At 46.0% G+C, this 18,059-nt stretch overlaps 1 protein-coding gene across 2 annotated transcripts in view; it reads right to left on the bottom strand.

Moving 5' to 3' along the window:
* The window catches only part of LOC146809019 (uncharacterized), a 314,049-nt gene extending 303,011 nt beyond the window's left edge, over positions 1-11,038 (bottom strand). Inside the window, exon 1 of one of the 2 annotated variants that reach the window (XM_085615813.1) lies at positions 10,838-11,038. In XM_085615813.1, coding sequence (XP_085471939.1) covers positions 10,838-10,901 — 64 coding nt within the window. In that variant the 5' untranslated portion in view covers positions 10,902-11,038. The remainder of the gene's footprint in view (positions 1-10,837) is intronic. The other variant, XM_085615814.1, reaches the window with a different exon arrangement.
* Between the last annotated feature and the right edge of the window lie 7,021 nt (positions 11,039-18,059).

The raw sequence follows: 18,059 nt of genomic DNA on the forward strand, positions 1-18,059 counted from the left end.
GGTCATAGTATGCCATTATCACGGCATCATCATGGCCAAAGGTCATGAGACAGCACATCCTGTGATATCATTGGGGAGTCAAAAGGTGTGTGATCTCACTTCTGCTATCCCTAACATTTTGCTGAATTGATGTCCATGTGTTGGAGCACACTCCCCGTGACCTGAGGCTGTTGGAGGGGCATCCTCCGGGCATGTGCCTGGCACCGAGTCATCCAAGCCCTTCCACGTGCATTCTACAAGCACTCCACTTGTGAGGCTTCCCAGCAGAGTGAAGCAAAAACTGCTTCATGCATCCTTCTCCTCCTTTTACATTGGCAATGCTTGTTCATGGTATTCAGTGTTTCCGACCCAGAATTGGACATAAAAATACTCCTGCAAAGGTCAGCATTAAATCTTTCCAGGGTAGGAAGGTCCCTCAAGGCGGTCACAGGGAACAGGCTTTTCCACAGATAAAAAATGCTGTCCTTGTGGAAAAAGAAAACAAGCTTCATGCAGATATAAAGGGCCAGGTGAACACAGCTGGAGATGCTGGCCCTGCGGAAAGCTGGGAGATGTGAGTGTAGTCAGGGCTTTAAGCGGGGGGGGGGGTCTGTGGGGGTCTGAGCACCCCCAGTTTTTTGGGGGGGGCCTCGAAAGGGGTCTCTAGGGGGCTCTATGTTCGGGCCTCAAAGGTCAAAGCGTGTGAGCATGCGCGCGCATTGCTTAAGGCGTGACGTTATTGTAGCAGGAAGGGAAATCCTTTGAACAGAGACACTTTCTCTCGGGATTTCCCTTCTCTTTGAACACACAGCGCCACCTATGTCATCGTGCCAGCCATCGGCACAACAACAGCTGGTTAGAACTGGCACGACCCTGCTTTTACGGCCTGCAGCAAGATTTCTCTAGCACCCAGTGTGACCCTGCTCAGCCTTAAAGCAAGCAAGGGACGAGGGTCTATAACAGAATCCAGCAGCAGTGAAAAGGAAACTTACCTTCATGACGCCTCCCCAGCCCTACCAGCACCGTCAGGACCCTGCCTCCGCATCAGAGCTGCCTCAGCCAGGATGCTTCTGAAGCCATACAAGACTTGCCCTCCCAGCCTGCAAGCCTGCAACGTGAGTATTTTAATGGCCCTAGACAACTGGTATAAGCGGATATGAGGAGAGTGGTTGCTTTTAAATACCGACTACGAGCAACGCCCGGGCACGGTAGGGAAATGAAAGGACCCTGTAGATGTTGGCAGTGGTGTTGCGTTCGGTGAAAATATCAATTGTGAAAAAGAAGCGCCCTCTACAGGGTTAGGGTGTGAGGTGCGCAGCAGTAATGTATATACAGCAGAATGTATGTACGCACTCAAAGGACGCTGCGCCATTATGATTTGCTGCTGTATTTTATTGTGGTATATGTAAGTATTTTACGTCCTTGCAGCATTACCCGCACCTGTGTTCTATAATATCAGTGCATTTGAAATTGTCTACAATATTAGTAATGGCATATTAGTACATTTTATAGTGATGGTTATATTGTACGTCGCTTACATTTAACAACGAGCCATGTATACTTTGATTGAAGCTTCCTGTAAAGCTCTAGCATTACTATTTATTTGAAAATAGCTCCGGGCCCAAGGGCATAACTACCAAATGTGACGTGACTGCAGGAACACCGGGGCCAGGGGCATTGAATAATGGGCCTCACTTAACCCCAATTATGACCGTTTTTCAATACCAAACCAGATATATGGGGACCATATTTCCTTCCCTGCAGTAGAGCCCACAACACTTGCCATCCCACTGCCTGGGCCGCCTGAAGGCGTTCTTCCCATCCCCTTGATAGGCGAAGGGCCCCCTCTTCACATTCTGCGGGGGGGGCATTATTTTATATTACGCCACTGCTCAGTACAAACAGCCCAAGGCTGCCACATCCAGCAGATGCTCGGGTTCAATTAGGATCCGCTGTTGGGTGTGTGCAGAGGGTGGGGCACAGTACAGGGTATAGAAAGAAGTACAACAAAATTGTTACTCGTATATGAATGTTTCTGTGCTGTTGTAATTGTCCACATGATTGTAAACAGCTGAAGAGCATCCACTGTGTACAGACCACATGTTACCGAGTACAGAAAAAACGCTACCTTATACAGCACTAACTGCCCAAACATGCACACTACCAGTGCCGCCCTGCCCCTGTCGGCCCGTCATCTCTACGCCTCAAAAACCTGTCTGATTTCTCTACATACATACCTGCCCGTCTTTTTTCTCAGTCATATGCCTATTTCTAACCAACCGACCGTCCACCCATCAGTCAGTTTATCCATCCATGGGTCGTTTCATTTACATTATATTCCCTTCTGTGTGTTAGTCCCTCCAGGTGTCTGCTTCTGTTCACTGATCGCCTAATAAATAACGTTTACAGTAACACATATGTGATAACGTGGAACCACACATGTCAAATCACTCATAGGATGAACTGTGTGTACAGCTTCAGAAGATACTGAAAATGCTTGATACTAGATGGGTAGCATCCAGTTACAGGTCTGTGAAAGCTGTTTGGAACTGCTTCCCTGCCTTGTGCAAACATTTTGAGAATGCTTCTAAAGACCCATCCAGACCCATAAGAGACCGTTGTAAGTATGAAGGTCTCTTGAAGACGCTTACATCCTATTCTTTTATCAGAGATTTGAGGGTAATGTGTGATGCACTTCAAGAGCTCAAAGACTTATCACTCTCCTTACAGAGGAGGGACATTACAATTGCTAATGCCCACAGACTTTTGATTAGTCAAGTACGTATATTTAGAGCAATGAAGGACTCACCAGGGGAGTTTGCTTCTGCGGCTCAGAGAGCAGTTGACGAGGGCAAATTCAAGAATGTTCCTCTTTTCCATGGTAGAAGTAACTCTGTTGCCCTTAACCTCTTCTGTGCCCATGACGAGATAGTCTCGTCATGGAGCACGGTAGCGCTGTGCCCATGACGAGACAATCTCGTCATGAACCCCACCCACTAATGAAACGCCCGGCACAGGAGGGCGAAAGGGCGTGGCACTGAAAGGGTTAATCAAATTCAGTTTGACAAAAGTCTGTCTGTAAATATCAATAAACGATGTGCCCCGGATTCTGAGAAAGCACTTATAGGCAGCTTCAGTGTGCTAGATGCAGGCAACTTGCCTTCTGGTGATGAGTGCATTCTTTATGGTGAAACAGATATCCAGAAACTGTGTTCAGACTTTCAGCTGCCAGCAAGAGATACTATACAAGCTTTTAGACTTTTCAAAGATTTTGGTGGAAAGAAAACCCCTGAAGCATTAAAAAAGTTAGCAGTTTGCATGGAAGCCCTGCCAGCAAGTACTGCGGATTGCGAGAGAGGTTTCAGCGCGATGAACTTAATTGCTTGTCCAACAAGGGCCTCTCTTCTTGTAGAGACCATTTCTTCATGCTTATGGGTAAAACTCAATGGTCCTCCATTTGAAACATTTGACGCAAAGCCGTATGTAAAGCGTTGGCTGGCAAAAGGTAGAAGGTCTGCTGAAGAAAATTGCTGTGAGAAAACCCGGCAAAATAGACACAGTGAATATCCTCAAGGGTTTTGGGAAATCCTGCAATAGATTTCTAAGTAATGTAAATAATTTTTACATGTTTTTTAAAGTGTTTGGTATTTTATGGCTTAGACTTAATAAATATACCTTTTTGCCTATTTTATTATCCTATTCTGGATGCGACTTCATGATTTTCTTAAGCACACAACGCTAGTTATCTTGATTTAGACAACTCCCCTACTCGGATAGGCCACACCCCTTTAAGAAATTTGCCACGCCCCTTTTAGAGCATCCCCAGTTTTTTTTCCCCACTTATAGTCCTGAGTGCAGTGGAAGAGTGTGCATGAAATCTACCATTTGTGTAGCATTCCTTCTGTGCTCCTGGGCATTTTACGAAATACTGTACGCGGAAATCCATGGTTTGTAGATTTCGAAATGTGTGCAATACGTTAGTATATACAGAGGCTTTTACATAGATGCAAACACTTGGCAACTGCTAATGTTTAAGCTGACTCTCAGACCCAAGGGCTAGATTCGCGAAGCTTATTTTGGGAGTTGTTATGTCTAACAAGGGGGTCTGTGACGCCATTATTTCATTGCAACTAAGAGCGTGAGAGGAAGAAATGAGCTTTTACTGAAAGGAAATGTAATCTTGTACAAAAGTAAAATTAGAAATTACAGGAAGAAACTGACCTGAGATTGACAGAAGCCCTACCAGCCTCTGGTTCGGCATAAATACAAGAGCAGCATGGACGACAGAAGAGCTTTCTGAACAGGCCGCTGCCTTTAAGAGGCTGATAGAGTCTGACATGGCACGTGCAACTGACTCTGCACCAGCCCCGCTCGCCTTTCAGAAGCACTGCAGATGTCAGCGAATCTTCCAATAGCATTGCAGTGCATTATGGGTCATGTGCCCCGCCAATAATCCAAATGTGGTAATTCATGGCAATTTCAGGTTTTTAAAAATAGGACTTCTACTTTCTTCGTTCTGGCCTGACCTGCATGAAGCGGCCAAAAGCAAAAATATTGCACTGTAGAGGAAGCAAATAAAAGTCTGTTTATCGGTTCATAGGTCGGCAGCTCTGCCTTCAGGGCTGCAGGTGATCAGTTTCATGATAAACTGAACTTCCCCGACCTTAAGAAAAACAGTTCAAGGGCTTTGAGGCAGTGAAACATATTTTATAATGCTGATTTCATCAAGATTTTTTTCTTCTTTTATAAGTGCAACATAATTCTTCATATTTCATCTGACAAGATTCTGTTAAAATAAGCATGTTTAAAAAATAACTGTTAAAGAAATTAATATTAGACGATGGATCCGAATTTGGGCCTGATTTGGGTCACGTGACAGAGTACCCTGTCCCCACAGGCTCGATTACCTGCTCAGTCATTTCCGGCAGTGGTACCTCTGCTGGCGGCGCCATCAGGAAACTCACTCCGGCGGCCTGACGAAGGAGGGGGTCGACGGAGTGAGAGCATCAGACCGCCCGCCCTATTTGGAAGGGGGAGGGACCAATGCCCTTTTTTACAGTCTTCTGTCACAAACAGAACAAGCATTTGCAATGCAATAGGTCTCGCATTTACGCGAGTTTAAGCTATTGGCATTGTAAATGACAATGCCTTTTATTTTATGTTTTAAAAACCAAAACATAAATAAAAGGCATTAGCATTTACAATGCCAATAGCTCAAACTTGCGTAATTGCATTGCAAATGCTTGTTTCTTTGGGGAGGGGAGAAGAAATCAGAGCAAAATATTATTAAGAACACTGCTTTATTGCTCAACAAAAAAGCAATGACATTTCATGGGTCATCTAATCACAATTTAAATAAAAACACGTTAAAATGCAAATATCCACAAAAACCATATCTGCAGCACTGGCGTAAAAAGAAAAACTGAACAAGTTGATCTAACCCACTAAGTAAGCCAAATGATTACCCAAAGAAAAGAAGAAATATTATCCTGATTAGAAAACGTTGCAGGGTGTATACGGAGAGAAGAAAACACTGAAGACTAACAAATAATGGCCAAATACAGGGTGAAATACCATGACCTGGAGTGAGAAACATGTGAGCCAGGATTAAACTGGGGGGCCCAGCTCAGGTCATGTGAGCAGTGTCACTGCGGCAGCAGAATGAGGACCGTGGTCCTGTAGGATGTCCTCCCTCATGTCATGTGCACAATGGCCCAAAAGTAAAGACCCGGAAACATATGTATCTCAAACTCCAATGACATGGAAATGCCACTCATGCATTGGTTGTCTACGGTGCCAACCAAAACCAGAGCTGCAAACTAAATGTACCCTTCCTTAAATCAGGAAGCAAATCTTACAAAAATGGGCATTGGATTAATTAGCATGTATAATTATGACAGGTCGTCAAATGAAGGGCTATCTCATAAACATCCCTAATATAGCCTCCTTTTACAGTCATAGGTGAGGGGAAAACGAATCTATATACCATATATATCCTTCTAAATATGTGACTAAAATTTTTTGTTTTCATATATAAAACTCATATTTGTGTTATTGCCCTGACAACCCACACGATGGGTTGTTTACTTGGTGGAGTTAGTCGACTTCATGGTTTTCATTATATAGAATGTAAATAGATAATGGTCTGAAACGGCCCTGTCAGGGTCAGCACTTGTACCCTGCAGTAGGAGCGGACCAATCTGTCCATATGAGCCACAGAATATATCTAATTTACATGATTGGAACATGTAACCAACAGTCTGCATGCTGATCTCCACAGCATGCACATTTACCCTCTGAGCTGCCTTACGACGATTGAAACGTGCACTTTCTGGCACGAGTTAGCCCCGCACCCTGGTCATTATGAGTCCGAGCCGCCGAGTGCGGATTAGTCACTACCAAAAATGACATGGAAGGTAAAAAGGACATGGAAGGTAAAAAGGACATGGAAGGTAATGACTCTACGTTTGCCACCGTCACCAAAACTGCAATTACCAGAAGGGATTGGAGTAGCCAGTTTCACAGTTGGCAGGAGGGGGACATCGATTAGATCAGCAAACCGATCCACACATGCCAAGAGCCTACAATATCTTTGCTGGCGTCATATATGATGTCATCAGTGCCGTGGGTGATGGTGTGACATTTTCAGTGGTGCAATCATTGATTTGTTATGTGTATCAAGCGGTGGTAAAATGTCTGTCGGACTGTGAAGGGGTAGGGGGGTCGGGAATGATTACAATATCTCTGGCCGAATCAGGAAATACCGATTGTAAAAGGGACCGTAGTGTTTACTTCACTTACAAAATAAGCACATCAACGCCTCGTTGGGTGTTTAAGCGCTATACATAAAGAATTACAACACAATACAAGCCCCAGCCAGACTCTTCTGAAGGGCCCTTGCGTGCAGGGGGAGTAGGATCGGTGCCCATACTCGGTCTGACGGGGTCAAGTGAGCAGAAACACACAGGCTGAGCACAGAAGCCAGAGTTAGGGCCTAGGTCGAGGGGCTACTGCAAGGGGGTAGGTGGGGGGCTTGGGAGGACACCAGTGCCACCATCCCAGCCCGTGATCACACACCCACGTCCGCTCGATTTCTAAACAGTAAGGGGGACTACAGTGAAGAAATCTTTGTTCCCTGTCGAAACCCATGACTTCATGGAGGTGCACAAACATAACAGGCATGGGCTGGGTGGGGGAGAAGTAACGGGACGGGCGGATGGAGGGAGGGAGGGAGAGGAGAAACGGAAACGGAAGGTAGACGGCCTGAAAACATGCTTGTAAAACAAAAATAGTGCATTCTCATTTTAAAATTAAAGGCCTTAAAAGACACAAGACCTGTTCTGGAAGTTAAGGTTATAAATGCAGTCCTGAAAGCAGCGAGGGGGCGGGGTGTGAAAAGATAACAAGCACCAAATGCAGGCGGCCTTTGGTAGATTGAGTGAAGAGAGGAGGACAAAAATAAGATATCACGCAGCCACCAAAGCCGCAGTCCCGAAGGGGCGAGTGTCAGTAGTGAGGTGAGGAGAAAACCCCACACAGGGAGCGCATTAACAATCGCGCGTAGGTTCCCCGGGCCGGAGGCCATTAATAAACAACAATTCTAAACCAGAAGCTGAGGCAATCCTAACAAGACAAGGGACAAAAAGCTAAACGAGACCTATTGGTTGATTGGCGATTGCGATCAAACATCAAAGCGGCGAAAGTGAAAGTAATCGCGCTAAAGCACGGCGCGCGCGCCCGCGCACATGCACTGTAGCTCTAGGCTGGCCTGGTAGCACTTTTTGGAGCCCTCTCAATAAGTCTCGCCAGACCAGCGCATGCGCTGGGTCAGGCGAGACCTAAAAAAATAATGACCACCTGGCACCTGTCAAAAAAAACTCCCACGGAGTAGAGATCATTCGTTCTTTCAGAAACACACTGCGACTCCCACTCGGGGAGTGTGTTTCTGAAAACCCCATAAGCGTGGTGTGAGCCTTCAGACATGGCGGGCCTGCAGCAAACTATTCGTGCCCGCGGCTCCTGTGCAGGCCGTGGTGGTCTCTAGACATATTGGAGCCTGGCCAGGTGATGGAGGGCGTGACACGGACGGCGGCCCATCAGCCGTACCTTTAGCCAGGACCAAAGTTCATTAGCAAAACGTACAAAGTTGAACTGGCGCCCACATTCTAGTTTGATAAGATACATGCAAAATGTGTTGGCATTCATGTAGCTTTGCACATACTCAGAAATGTACATTTAAGGCACTTCCTGCTGTTGCAGGTTCCTCAGGAGCAGTCTTCCTTGCCATGTTCAAGGGCGTTCATGTGGACGTCGGGCACTGATTGGCAGATGCAAGGTCTGGGGCAGATGGTCATTCCATGGGTACTTTTGATTGGTGTCTACCAAGTGGCGGTGCCAGTCTGTCATGGGCCCTAGCGCAAGGACGAAAATGGGCCCATAGCCCATTTAAAGTGTTAAATACAGCAATAGTCAAGGGTCAGTGGGCCCCTCTGGCCTCTGAGCCCTGGTACTACTGCACCTGATGCACCTATGGAAGCAACGCCCCGGTGTCTAGCTTATTGGTCGGGATATCCTAGAGGGCCCCGCATGGTGAGATTACTGAGCACTTGAGTTTCACCAGTTAAATTCCCATGGGTAAAGATGGCTTCCCTCCCCCCACCACACACACCTCTCCCCACCGCCCACACCTCCATGAGAATAGGCCCACCAGGGTACAACTCGGGGTACACGCGGGCAGGCGGTATTCACCCACTATTTTCACAGTACTGACGCCGTCCAACCTGCCAAGAAGCTGCGTCCCACTGAAATATGCTGGACTCTTCCCAGTGTCATTTTTAGACACTGGGACACAAGCAGAACCTGCACATTGTTTGCTTTCTCGAGCAGCAACGTGCAGGTGGAGAGATGGCTCTGTTATTTTAAATTCCACCTCAACTCAAAACAAAAGCCACATTTAAGGGGACATCAGGCCTCCTTTTGTTCAAGTATCCTGTCTGGGAGCTATCTGGAGCCTCTCACCTGCATGCAAATGCAATGGAGGGAAAACAAAGGCACACAGCTTGCTATTACTTCACATGTAGTTAAGAGAGACATGGTTTAGACTTTGTTCAGTCCCTGTATATAAGACATATGACTGTACTGTAACAACGTCAGATTGGTCTGTCCCAGTATTTTCTCAAATAACAATTTTATTATCACTAATTTGCTTTATTTATTTTCTAGCGCCACCCATCCCACTGCAGGGTGTCTGAGCGATTTGCATCACACGTACACATTATACATTGACAATAAATCATGCAAGTGTGTAAATCAATGTAGATGGTGTGTTACATAGGACTTAAAGATGTGCCAGAACAAGTCAAGATCGTCACTCTTTTTCCAGGACACAAATTCCTATTTAATGCTTTCTTAAGAAGTCTTTATGATGCTTGACTCCTTCCAGAATTCAGAGCCATGTACAACAATAATAGATCAAGCATTCATAAAATAAAAGGTAAAGTAACAGCCAACACATGTTTCGCCCCCTTACATCGCCCGTCCGGCCTGGGGCTTCCTCAGGGCATGAAATTATATGTATCTAGATTGGGAAACGTCGGGTCACTGATGTATCATCTGAGTTGGTCGGCATTATTGTTGTACATGACTCTGAATTCTGGAAAGAGTCAAGCACCATAAAGACTTCTTAAGTAAGCATTAAATTGGATTGGTTCCTGGAAAAAGAGTGACGATCTTGACTTGTTCTGGCACATCTTTAAGCTCAGCATTAATAATGGGGAAGGGGTCTCCCGTTGTCAAGAACAAGTGAATCACAACTGGATTGGGACCCATTACCCCTATTTCCTGATCTGTGTTCCATAGGACACTGGGGATTACAATGTGTAGGAGTCACATGTCCTTCAGAGCTCACCGTGCTATAATGGAAGGATTGGCCTTTCTGAACTGCAAGTAACAAAAGGATGTCTGTGTTAAAAGCAGTAACCCACTTACCAATCTACAGGAAAAAAATCTGTCATTTGCATGTTACATGATGTGCTTTGCTGGAGACACATTAACCCGCTATGCTTCTGTGATTAAAACTGGGTCTAAACCAAACGCAGGTCTGTCCAGTAAATGTGTCAGCCTCCAGAGTTATCTCACCAGTATTATTATTATTCCTTGAGATTTACTGGACATACAAAGATCTCTTCAGCAGGTGCCTTAACCCCATAAGATATATTAAAATGCAGCCTTTACAGCCAATTAAGCAGAAATGATTTACTGCAATTGTTCTCCTTGTTGCCCATTTCTTTGTGGCAGAGTTTAAATATAAACAATTGTATACATTGAGGCCCAGATTTTGAGTCAGGGTTGCTTCATGTTTTGTCACAACCCCAACTCACAATATAATTTGTCAAATCTCGTAATGCGCTCAAATGAACTCATGATCGACCTGCTAAACAAATGTGCACGGTCTTAAGATGTGATGTCACTTCGTGTGGCATCACCCCCTGTGAGGTAGTGGCTTGTGATGTCACATCCTGTGATTTCACATCCTCACACGGGTAACAGCGACCAGGAGTCGGGGTCACATTCTCATACGCTCTGACGTCACGCACATGTCACTTGTATACTGCCTAACTTGGTTAGTCCCAGCTTCTCTTTTTTAGGACTTGTTCCCTGAGGCCCACCTTGATGAAGGGGTCACCAACAGGTGGGGGTCGGGTAGCTTCCTACTGCTGTGAGGCGCCACACGCCATTGGCTTATGAAGGTCTTAAACAACAAATACTTCTATTTTGGGTCTCAGTCACAAAGCAAACGTCCTTGAAGTGTCTGTCCACAGAACCCGGGTGAGAAGGTGGCTGTGCAGGCGAGGCTTACCTATGAGCGGGAGAAGCAGCAGCAGGGCGGGGAGCACCCCTGCGCTAGGGGCCAGCGCCCACATGGCCTCCGAGGGGCCCCTTGGCCACGCGACGCCGGGCTCTGACCGGACTCTGACCCCAAGAGCCCGTCACTGTCACACACCGGCAGTGAGCCGCAGTCACAGGGAGGTGTGAGGACGGGAGGGAGAGCAGATCACACACGCCTCCACCCCTTCCTGGAGAAGCCGTCATGCACCTGCCGGGGAGGGCCCGGCCCTCCGCCTCTCCACAGGTGCGACAGCTCTGCATGCTGGCTGACAAAATATTTCAGAAATTCTTTTGAGTGAGCAGCCGGGGAGGCACCCATGCTACCTGACTGACGTCACCACCGCGCCAGCATCGCAAAACCCCCCATAAGTAAATAAATAAACAAACTCGCGTGCCTCAGTGGTCTAACGAGTCCCTCCAGTGGCTATATTTACCCTTCAGGTGGGCTAACCTGGAAACAGGAACAGATAGCCGGAGTCGAGCCAGTGGTCTTGCTTGGGTAAGCGACTCTTTATGTCAAATAAGTTATTTCTCGGACACTTGTGTTTCACTATGGTGAACCGGATTGTACTTTTAGACATGACCTTTTCCCCATCAACAATACCCTGACGTCACTGCCACGAGTAAACCTGCAGTTGTTACTTTGCCATGTGCATCGTTGTGATATGTAGAGCAACATTCTTGTCAATGAAACCTTACGTAAGTGATACCAGATTGTTTAATTATAGCTCACATCCTGAACTCAGTTTCTTCAAGGTGGTTTCAGATTTGACTCTCACTTAAAATGAGGCACAGTGAGGTAAAGGGACTGATTTCACTATCAGTGGCTTTGCTGTACTTACAAAGAAACTGGCACCCGGAGAGGGTCAACACCTTAGAGAGGGAAATTAAACGCATCAGTAAAACGAAAGGTCTCTTTCGCAGAGTTAAAGGCCTTCACTGGCACACAGACAGGGGTTCAGGAGGGCTGTGGGGTTCATGGAAGTGGTTAATGGGCTGTGGAGTGCAACCTTTTCACAGCACTCTATGGCATGTTCCAAATCAATATATCTGAATCCCCCAAGGCATAATAAACAAGCTTTGGCAAAACCAATAGGTCTGGGTTGAATGTGGCAGCGCTTCCAGTGTCAGCAGATTAGAGTGAGACACATGAGAGGGAGTCATCAGAAGAGGACTGGGAGAGAGCTATATGTGTGAAAAAAATCCCTCATGCCTTCCAATGCAAACATTCAGGAGGGGGTGAATAGATACACACAGACAGCCAATGGCATTATGGGAAAGAGGAATGCTCCCTGGGCGGAGCCAAGATGTGATTGACAAAATCTCAAACCAGTATCTGCAAGAGGCAGTTCAAAGAAAGGGATAGAGCCGAAGCCCACTCTCTGTATATTATTAGCACTAGGTCAGTTTGATGCCAGTGCATTTACACCTCAGACCTAAAAATATGGAAACACTTTGGCCCAACGCTGCTGACTGGCACCACATCTGCAGCACAGAGGAGGGGAGTGCGGTCAGGGGCTTCCAGGTGGAGGTGCCAGCACCGGAGGGGGGCGCATGTTGGGCTCGAGAGTCCAGGATGGCCAGGCATCTGGCCGCAGCCTAGCTCGAGCCTTCAGTGGCCCACCCACCTCCATTGTATCATGAAATGACAGCTGGTCCACTCTGTCGTACATCCTTCTGAGGTTAATAAACCAAGTACCATTGCACCGGGGAAGGATGAACACCCGTTATCACTGCCAATAAACCACTTTGGCAGTGAAGATGTTGTTTATAAATAGACTGTGATGCTGTGTTATTTTGAGAGAATATTTTATACTAATGCTTCGGCGTATCCTGTGGAAGGGCTATCGGACATCTTGTTAATGGCTGCATGCTGCTTAGCAATTAAGGGTGTGTGTGTGTGTGTGCGTGTGTTAGTGCGTGTGGAATGTGTGTGTGTGTGTCCTCATATCTGTGTGTGTGTTTGTGTGTGTGCTCGTGTGCATCCAATTTTTTACTGCACTAATATAGTAAGAAAATAACTAAGTTCTGTACAGTACTGCATTACAGATTCTATGCAGCGCCTCTAACACAAAACCTGGATGTGAAGCGCTCGGGTTCACAGCGGGTTACTGGTACCCTTTCAGAGTGTATGTTTGGTGGCGTGTGGTGTTTGAAGATAGGGGACGGGCTCTAATCATGGTGCAGTGAACTTGTGGGTGCCCACAACCACGAAGGGCTGCAGGAAAGGGTGAGAAAAAAATGCACAGTAATGCGCGTGCACTCAGTACGGGACTGCTGGTTTACACCCGGGGAGGAGTGTGGTGAGAGGTAAAGGAGAGGGGCAGGGTGGCAGAGGGATGAGGACTGGCAGGGGGGTAACAGCGACCAGGAGTCGGGGTGAATGAGGCTATGGAGTCTCATTCATGGCAGACAGACAGGGCACGAATCGGGTGCACATGCTGGTACACAGTGTCCACACAGTGTTTTCACAGGGTGGACGCCGTCAATCCCTGCCGAGAAGTTGGACCACACAGAAATATGTTGAACTTGTCCTAGTGTAATTTTGAAACACAGGGGACACGTTTAGCAGCTCCTGCACCTTGTCTGCTTTCCATTCCTAGCAGCAGCGTGGAGCCAAAGTGGTGGGTCAACTTAGGGGCGGTCCAAGGTCAGGCAGCGGTGACTAACCTAAGCTGCCCTGCCCTCCTGATGAGCCAATTGCACCATGGCCAACCCAATCGGTGCTCCCATTTGGTGGGGATTCTTCCCCTTAAATACCGTGAACCGCCAGTCCATCCCTTTAATCATGCATTTTTAGGGGCGGAGCATGTCAAGGGAAACCCCTTGTTGCTCAGGCTTACAACCGCCTGAAAGACTAGCGTGTGCCGTTGTTTTCCTCCAGGGTCCTGCCGTAAGGACTGCTGGGGTTTGGCATTGGCACCCTTATTGCGCTCCTGAAGAGGGTACCCCTATGTACCTTTAAGCCTTCAGATCGCCCTGTAACTCCGCCTGCAACACTAATTAACAAGTTAACATGTTCCTTCCCTGGCTACACCCCCCAGCCAACACGCCGGGTATGCGGTAGAGCGGGAGACGGCATGACCAGGAGGAACCAAAAAGAAGGACAGATGGGCGGGGGCAGGTATAAGTACCTTGAAGTCAAGAACTCTGGGCCGACAGGACCACGCACCCCCTGGGGTGTCCAGTGAACTGCTGCCCCAATTTGAACTGACTGGATCAGAGAAGTAAGCACTCCCTGCTTACAGCCTCACAGCAATGGAGGAGTAGAGGCAGCCATCAACACAGTTATGGCCGAGCGCATGTACAGAACCAAGCGGCGCTCTCAAATCAATCAACTAAAAGACATGGACACCGAGAACAGCATCCAGGCTACTTCACCCGAACAAGAATGAGCACCCCCTGCTTACAGCCTCACAGCAACGGAGGGGCAGAGGCAGCAATCAACACGGTTATGGCCAAGCGCATATTCAGAACCAAGCGACGTTCTCCATGCCAGATCCAACTCAATCAATTAAAAGACGTGGACACCGAGAACGGCAACCTCACCCGAGCAAGAATGGACTCGATGCTCCTTTGCTCTGCACGACGCCTGCGGTACCGCTGGACCCAGGGACGTGACAACGCTGGACAGCGTGTCCAGCGTGGCACAAAGAGGATGGCCAGTGGGTCAGGGCAGGTATAAATACTTGTCCCCCACCCACTGGGCACCAGAAATGATGCCGCAGAGGTGCCGGACAAGGGAGGACTACCATGGGAGGGGGTCCCAGCAACAGGGAGCAGGGATGTACCTAATGCGGTACTAAGGGGGCCCCCTCCTACAACGCCCACTGCGTGTGCAGCGGGCAGCTGCATTTTCACCTCCAGCTGGGCAAGGATAAAGACAGAAGTTAAGGGGCCATCAGGCCTCCTTTTGAACGCGCATCAGACTGGAGGCCTCTTGGAACCTCGCAAATGCACCGCGAGGAAACAAAAGCACAGAGCTTGTTATCTCTTCACAGGTACTTAAGAGATGCATGGCTTTTACTATGTTGTATAAAGGTGCATGCACTGCAAGAATGTCAAATGGATTGGTCTGTCCTAGTATTTACACAAATAACAATTTAAATAGCACTATTTTATTTCTTTTATAGCGTTACTCACCCCAATGCAGAGTGTTAGGGCACTTTACATAACATACACATTATCCATTCCAAATAAATCATGTAAGTGTGTAAATCAATTTACAAGATGTGTTACATGAAACAGTCAGGGTTAAAAGGTGTAGGAGTCAAATACCCTTCATAGCTCACTGTGGTTTACTAGAAGAATCACAATTTATTAACTGCAAGTAAGAAAAGGATCTCTGTGCTCAAAGCAGTGATTCACTTAAATATCTACATAAAATACAAATCTGTGATCTGCATGTTACATGATGTGCTTTGCAGGAGACAACTTTAAAAAACAAACACATTTTATTGCATTTTCAGCTGGCACATGTCATACCATACACATATCAGAGCACAATTGCATAATTAAGTGGTACATTAATGCTCACAACATTGTATGAGATGCCCACCATGTGTGTTGCGATATCATGAATAACAAACCGAAAGAAGGTAGCCACAAAACTGAGATTCAACAATCCCCAAACGCCCACCCCTCCCCCCCAAGAACAGTGGGTGATTATGTTTTGCACGAGACAACTTCATCTTTTACATTACTTTGATTAAAATTTGGGACTACACAAAACACAAATCTCTCCAACAAATGCGTTAAACTCCAAAGTTATCTCACCATTAATAATATTCCCTGAGATTTTACTGGGCACCTCTGCAGCAGATGCTTTAACCCCATAAACTGTTTTAAAATACAGACTTTGCAAGCAATTAAGCAGAACAGATCTACTACCATGCTTTTCCTTGTTGCCAATTTCTTTGTGACAGTGTTTAAAAAAAATTATTCGTTGAGGCCCAGATTTTGCGTCAGGATTGCGTCACTTTTATGGCACAACCCTGACTTCAAATCTCATTTGTTAAATCTCATAATTTACTTAAATGTACTCATGATGCACCTGATAAACATGTGTGAGATCCTAGTATCTGATGTCATTCCAGTGAGGTCACTCCCTGTGATGCCACATGCAACGGCACCCGTCGTGACGTCATGTGCTTTGATGGCACGCGTCATGATGTCACTTGCATACTGCCTAACTTGGTCAGCCCCCCCCCTCTTCTTTTTTTAGGACTTGTGCCCTGCAGACAGACAAATCCTTTATTGTTTTAGTCCCAAGTTTGAGGCAACCACAAAATTATTAAAACGAAACATGTCTCCCTTACCCATTGCATCAAAACATTAACCACAAAGACTATCCTAAAATCAGAGATTGTTCCAATGTCAACACAGCTTTAAAGAACTACAAAAAACGCGTTAGCGGATCATTTCATTGTCTGGGTGATTGAGAAGAGCACAACCATCGCTCCCTTACTGATTACAACGAGGTTTAAACAACAGAGAATGTCATAAAACTTATTACATCGAACCATAAACAGCAAGGAATACCTGTTATGTTGTGTAAGTAACTTTGTCTTTGGCACGCTTGGTGTCTTCGCGTTCCATAGAACATGGAACGCGAAGCCGTGAGCAGCTCTTGGGTCATAGAGATCAGCCGACGGCCTGCTGACCGGTTGTGCTGCTGTACCTGCCTGTTTATCTTTGGAAATAAAGATACCTCCAACTTGAATCGTCTGTGGACTCTAACTTAACAATTGGCGACGAACGGGATATCAACGAATTTTGAAATTTTTGGATGGTAAGAAAATTGCAGGCAGAGTTGACGCGACGCATTGGGAAGAGTTCACTCTAATCTGCTACGTGTTGAAACTCATGCCGCCGAGGAGCACAAACCTTCGCATTGGTGAGCGATCTGTTTGCTATTTCACTCATTTTAGACATTGAACGTACGCTGGCTTGCTTCTCACCGTTATTTCGTTTTGAAATCCAACGGCATTTCAAGCCACCCGACTGTTCTCTGCTCGCGACCTCCTCCTCAAGCGGCGAGTCATTGAAGTGAACTTTGCGCGCGTCACACGTTCTCCTACTGAACGTGGTGTGTCACATGACACGTAGCGGCCATCTTGGATTGGGAAGGCCTTCTAAAGTTAAGAAGAGCGTTTGTTATTACAAGACGCATTTTCAAGTGATTTCTACTCTCCGATTGTCCTTCTCTACCATTTCCGCACATTTTGGTGAATAATTTCAACCTTCACTGGTAAAAAAAAAAAATACATTTGAACAGCATTGTATTCTTGTGTGGAACTTCGACTCTGGAAATAAATTTATCCTTATCTGCTTATGTGGTGAAGAATGGACAGTGTGTGGTTTTAGTTTTCACTGAACAATTCCACTGCAGTTGGGCTGATATTCACGATTTAAAAAAAAATATATATATATTTATATATATATAAATAAAACTTTATCCATTTTTTTTTTTTTGTTTTTTTTTGCAACTTTAGCAACATGAGCCAACAGACATTTTCATTAAGTCACCCTGAACCTTTTTGGTCTTCTGGTTCAGAACCAACTTTAAAATGGACCGAATGGAAAGAATATTTTCTGAACTATATCGAGACTGTGGATTCGGACGGCAAGATGTCAGCTGATCAGAAAAAACGCATTTTGTTACACTCTTTAGGCCCACAAGGACTGTTGTCATACAATCAAATGAATAAACCCATAGTAGGGAGTGGGGATAGCAATGTCTTCACGGTTGCCTTGTCCAATTTAGATAAATACTATGCTCCTAGAGTGTGTATTGGTATCACCCGATACAAATTCTTCCAAAGGAAACAACAGAAGAATGAATCCGTTGATGATTATGTAAGCGAGTTAAAAAAAATTGGCAACGGATTGTGCGTTTGGTGGATTATTAGAGGATTTTGTTCGTGATCAAGTAGTAATGCATGCCAGTAATCCTGCAATTCAGGAACGCCTATGGATGAATGGTGATGCCAGCCTTGATGACATTCTTGCAGTGGTCCGTAAAGCAGAAACATCCAGTAGATGTGCGAATGCCTTAAAGAATGAGAGTGTTGCTAAAGATCTGGTTGCCAAAGTAAATTTTAATGCAAAAAAAAGCTATAACAGTAAAACAAAATCTGATGGATGGAGTAAATCCAAATCGTACAGTGAACAGCCTAAATGCTATAGATGTG

The sequence above is a fragment of the Triturus cristatus genome, chromosome 7, assembly GCF_964204655.1.
Source record: "Triturus cristatus chromosome 7, aTriCri1.1, whole genome shotgun sequence".
In the NCBI taxonomy this organism is placed as follows: Eukaryota; Metazoa; Chordata; class Amphibia; order Caudata; family Salamandridae; genus Triturus; species Triturus cristatus.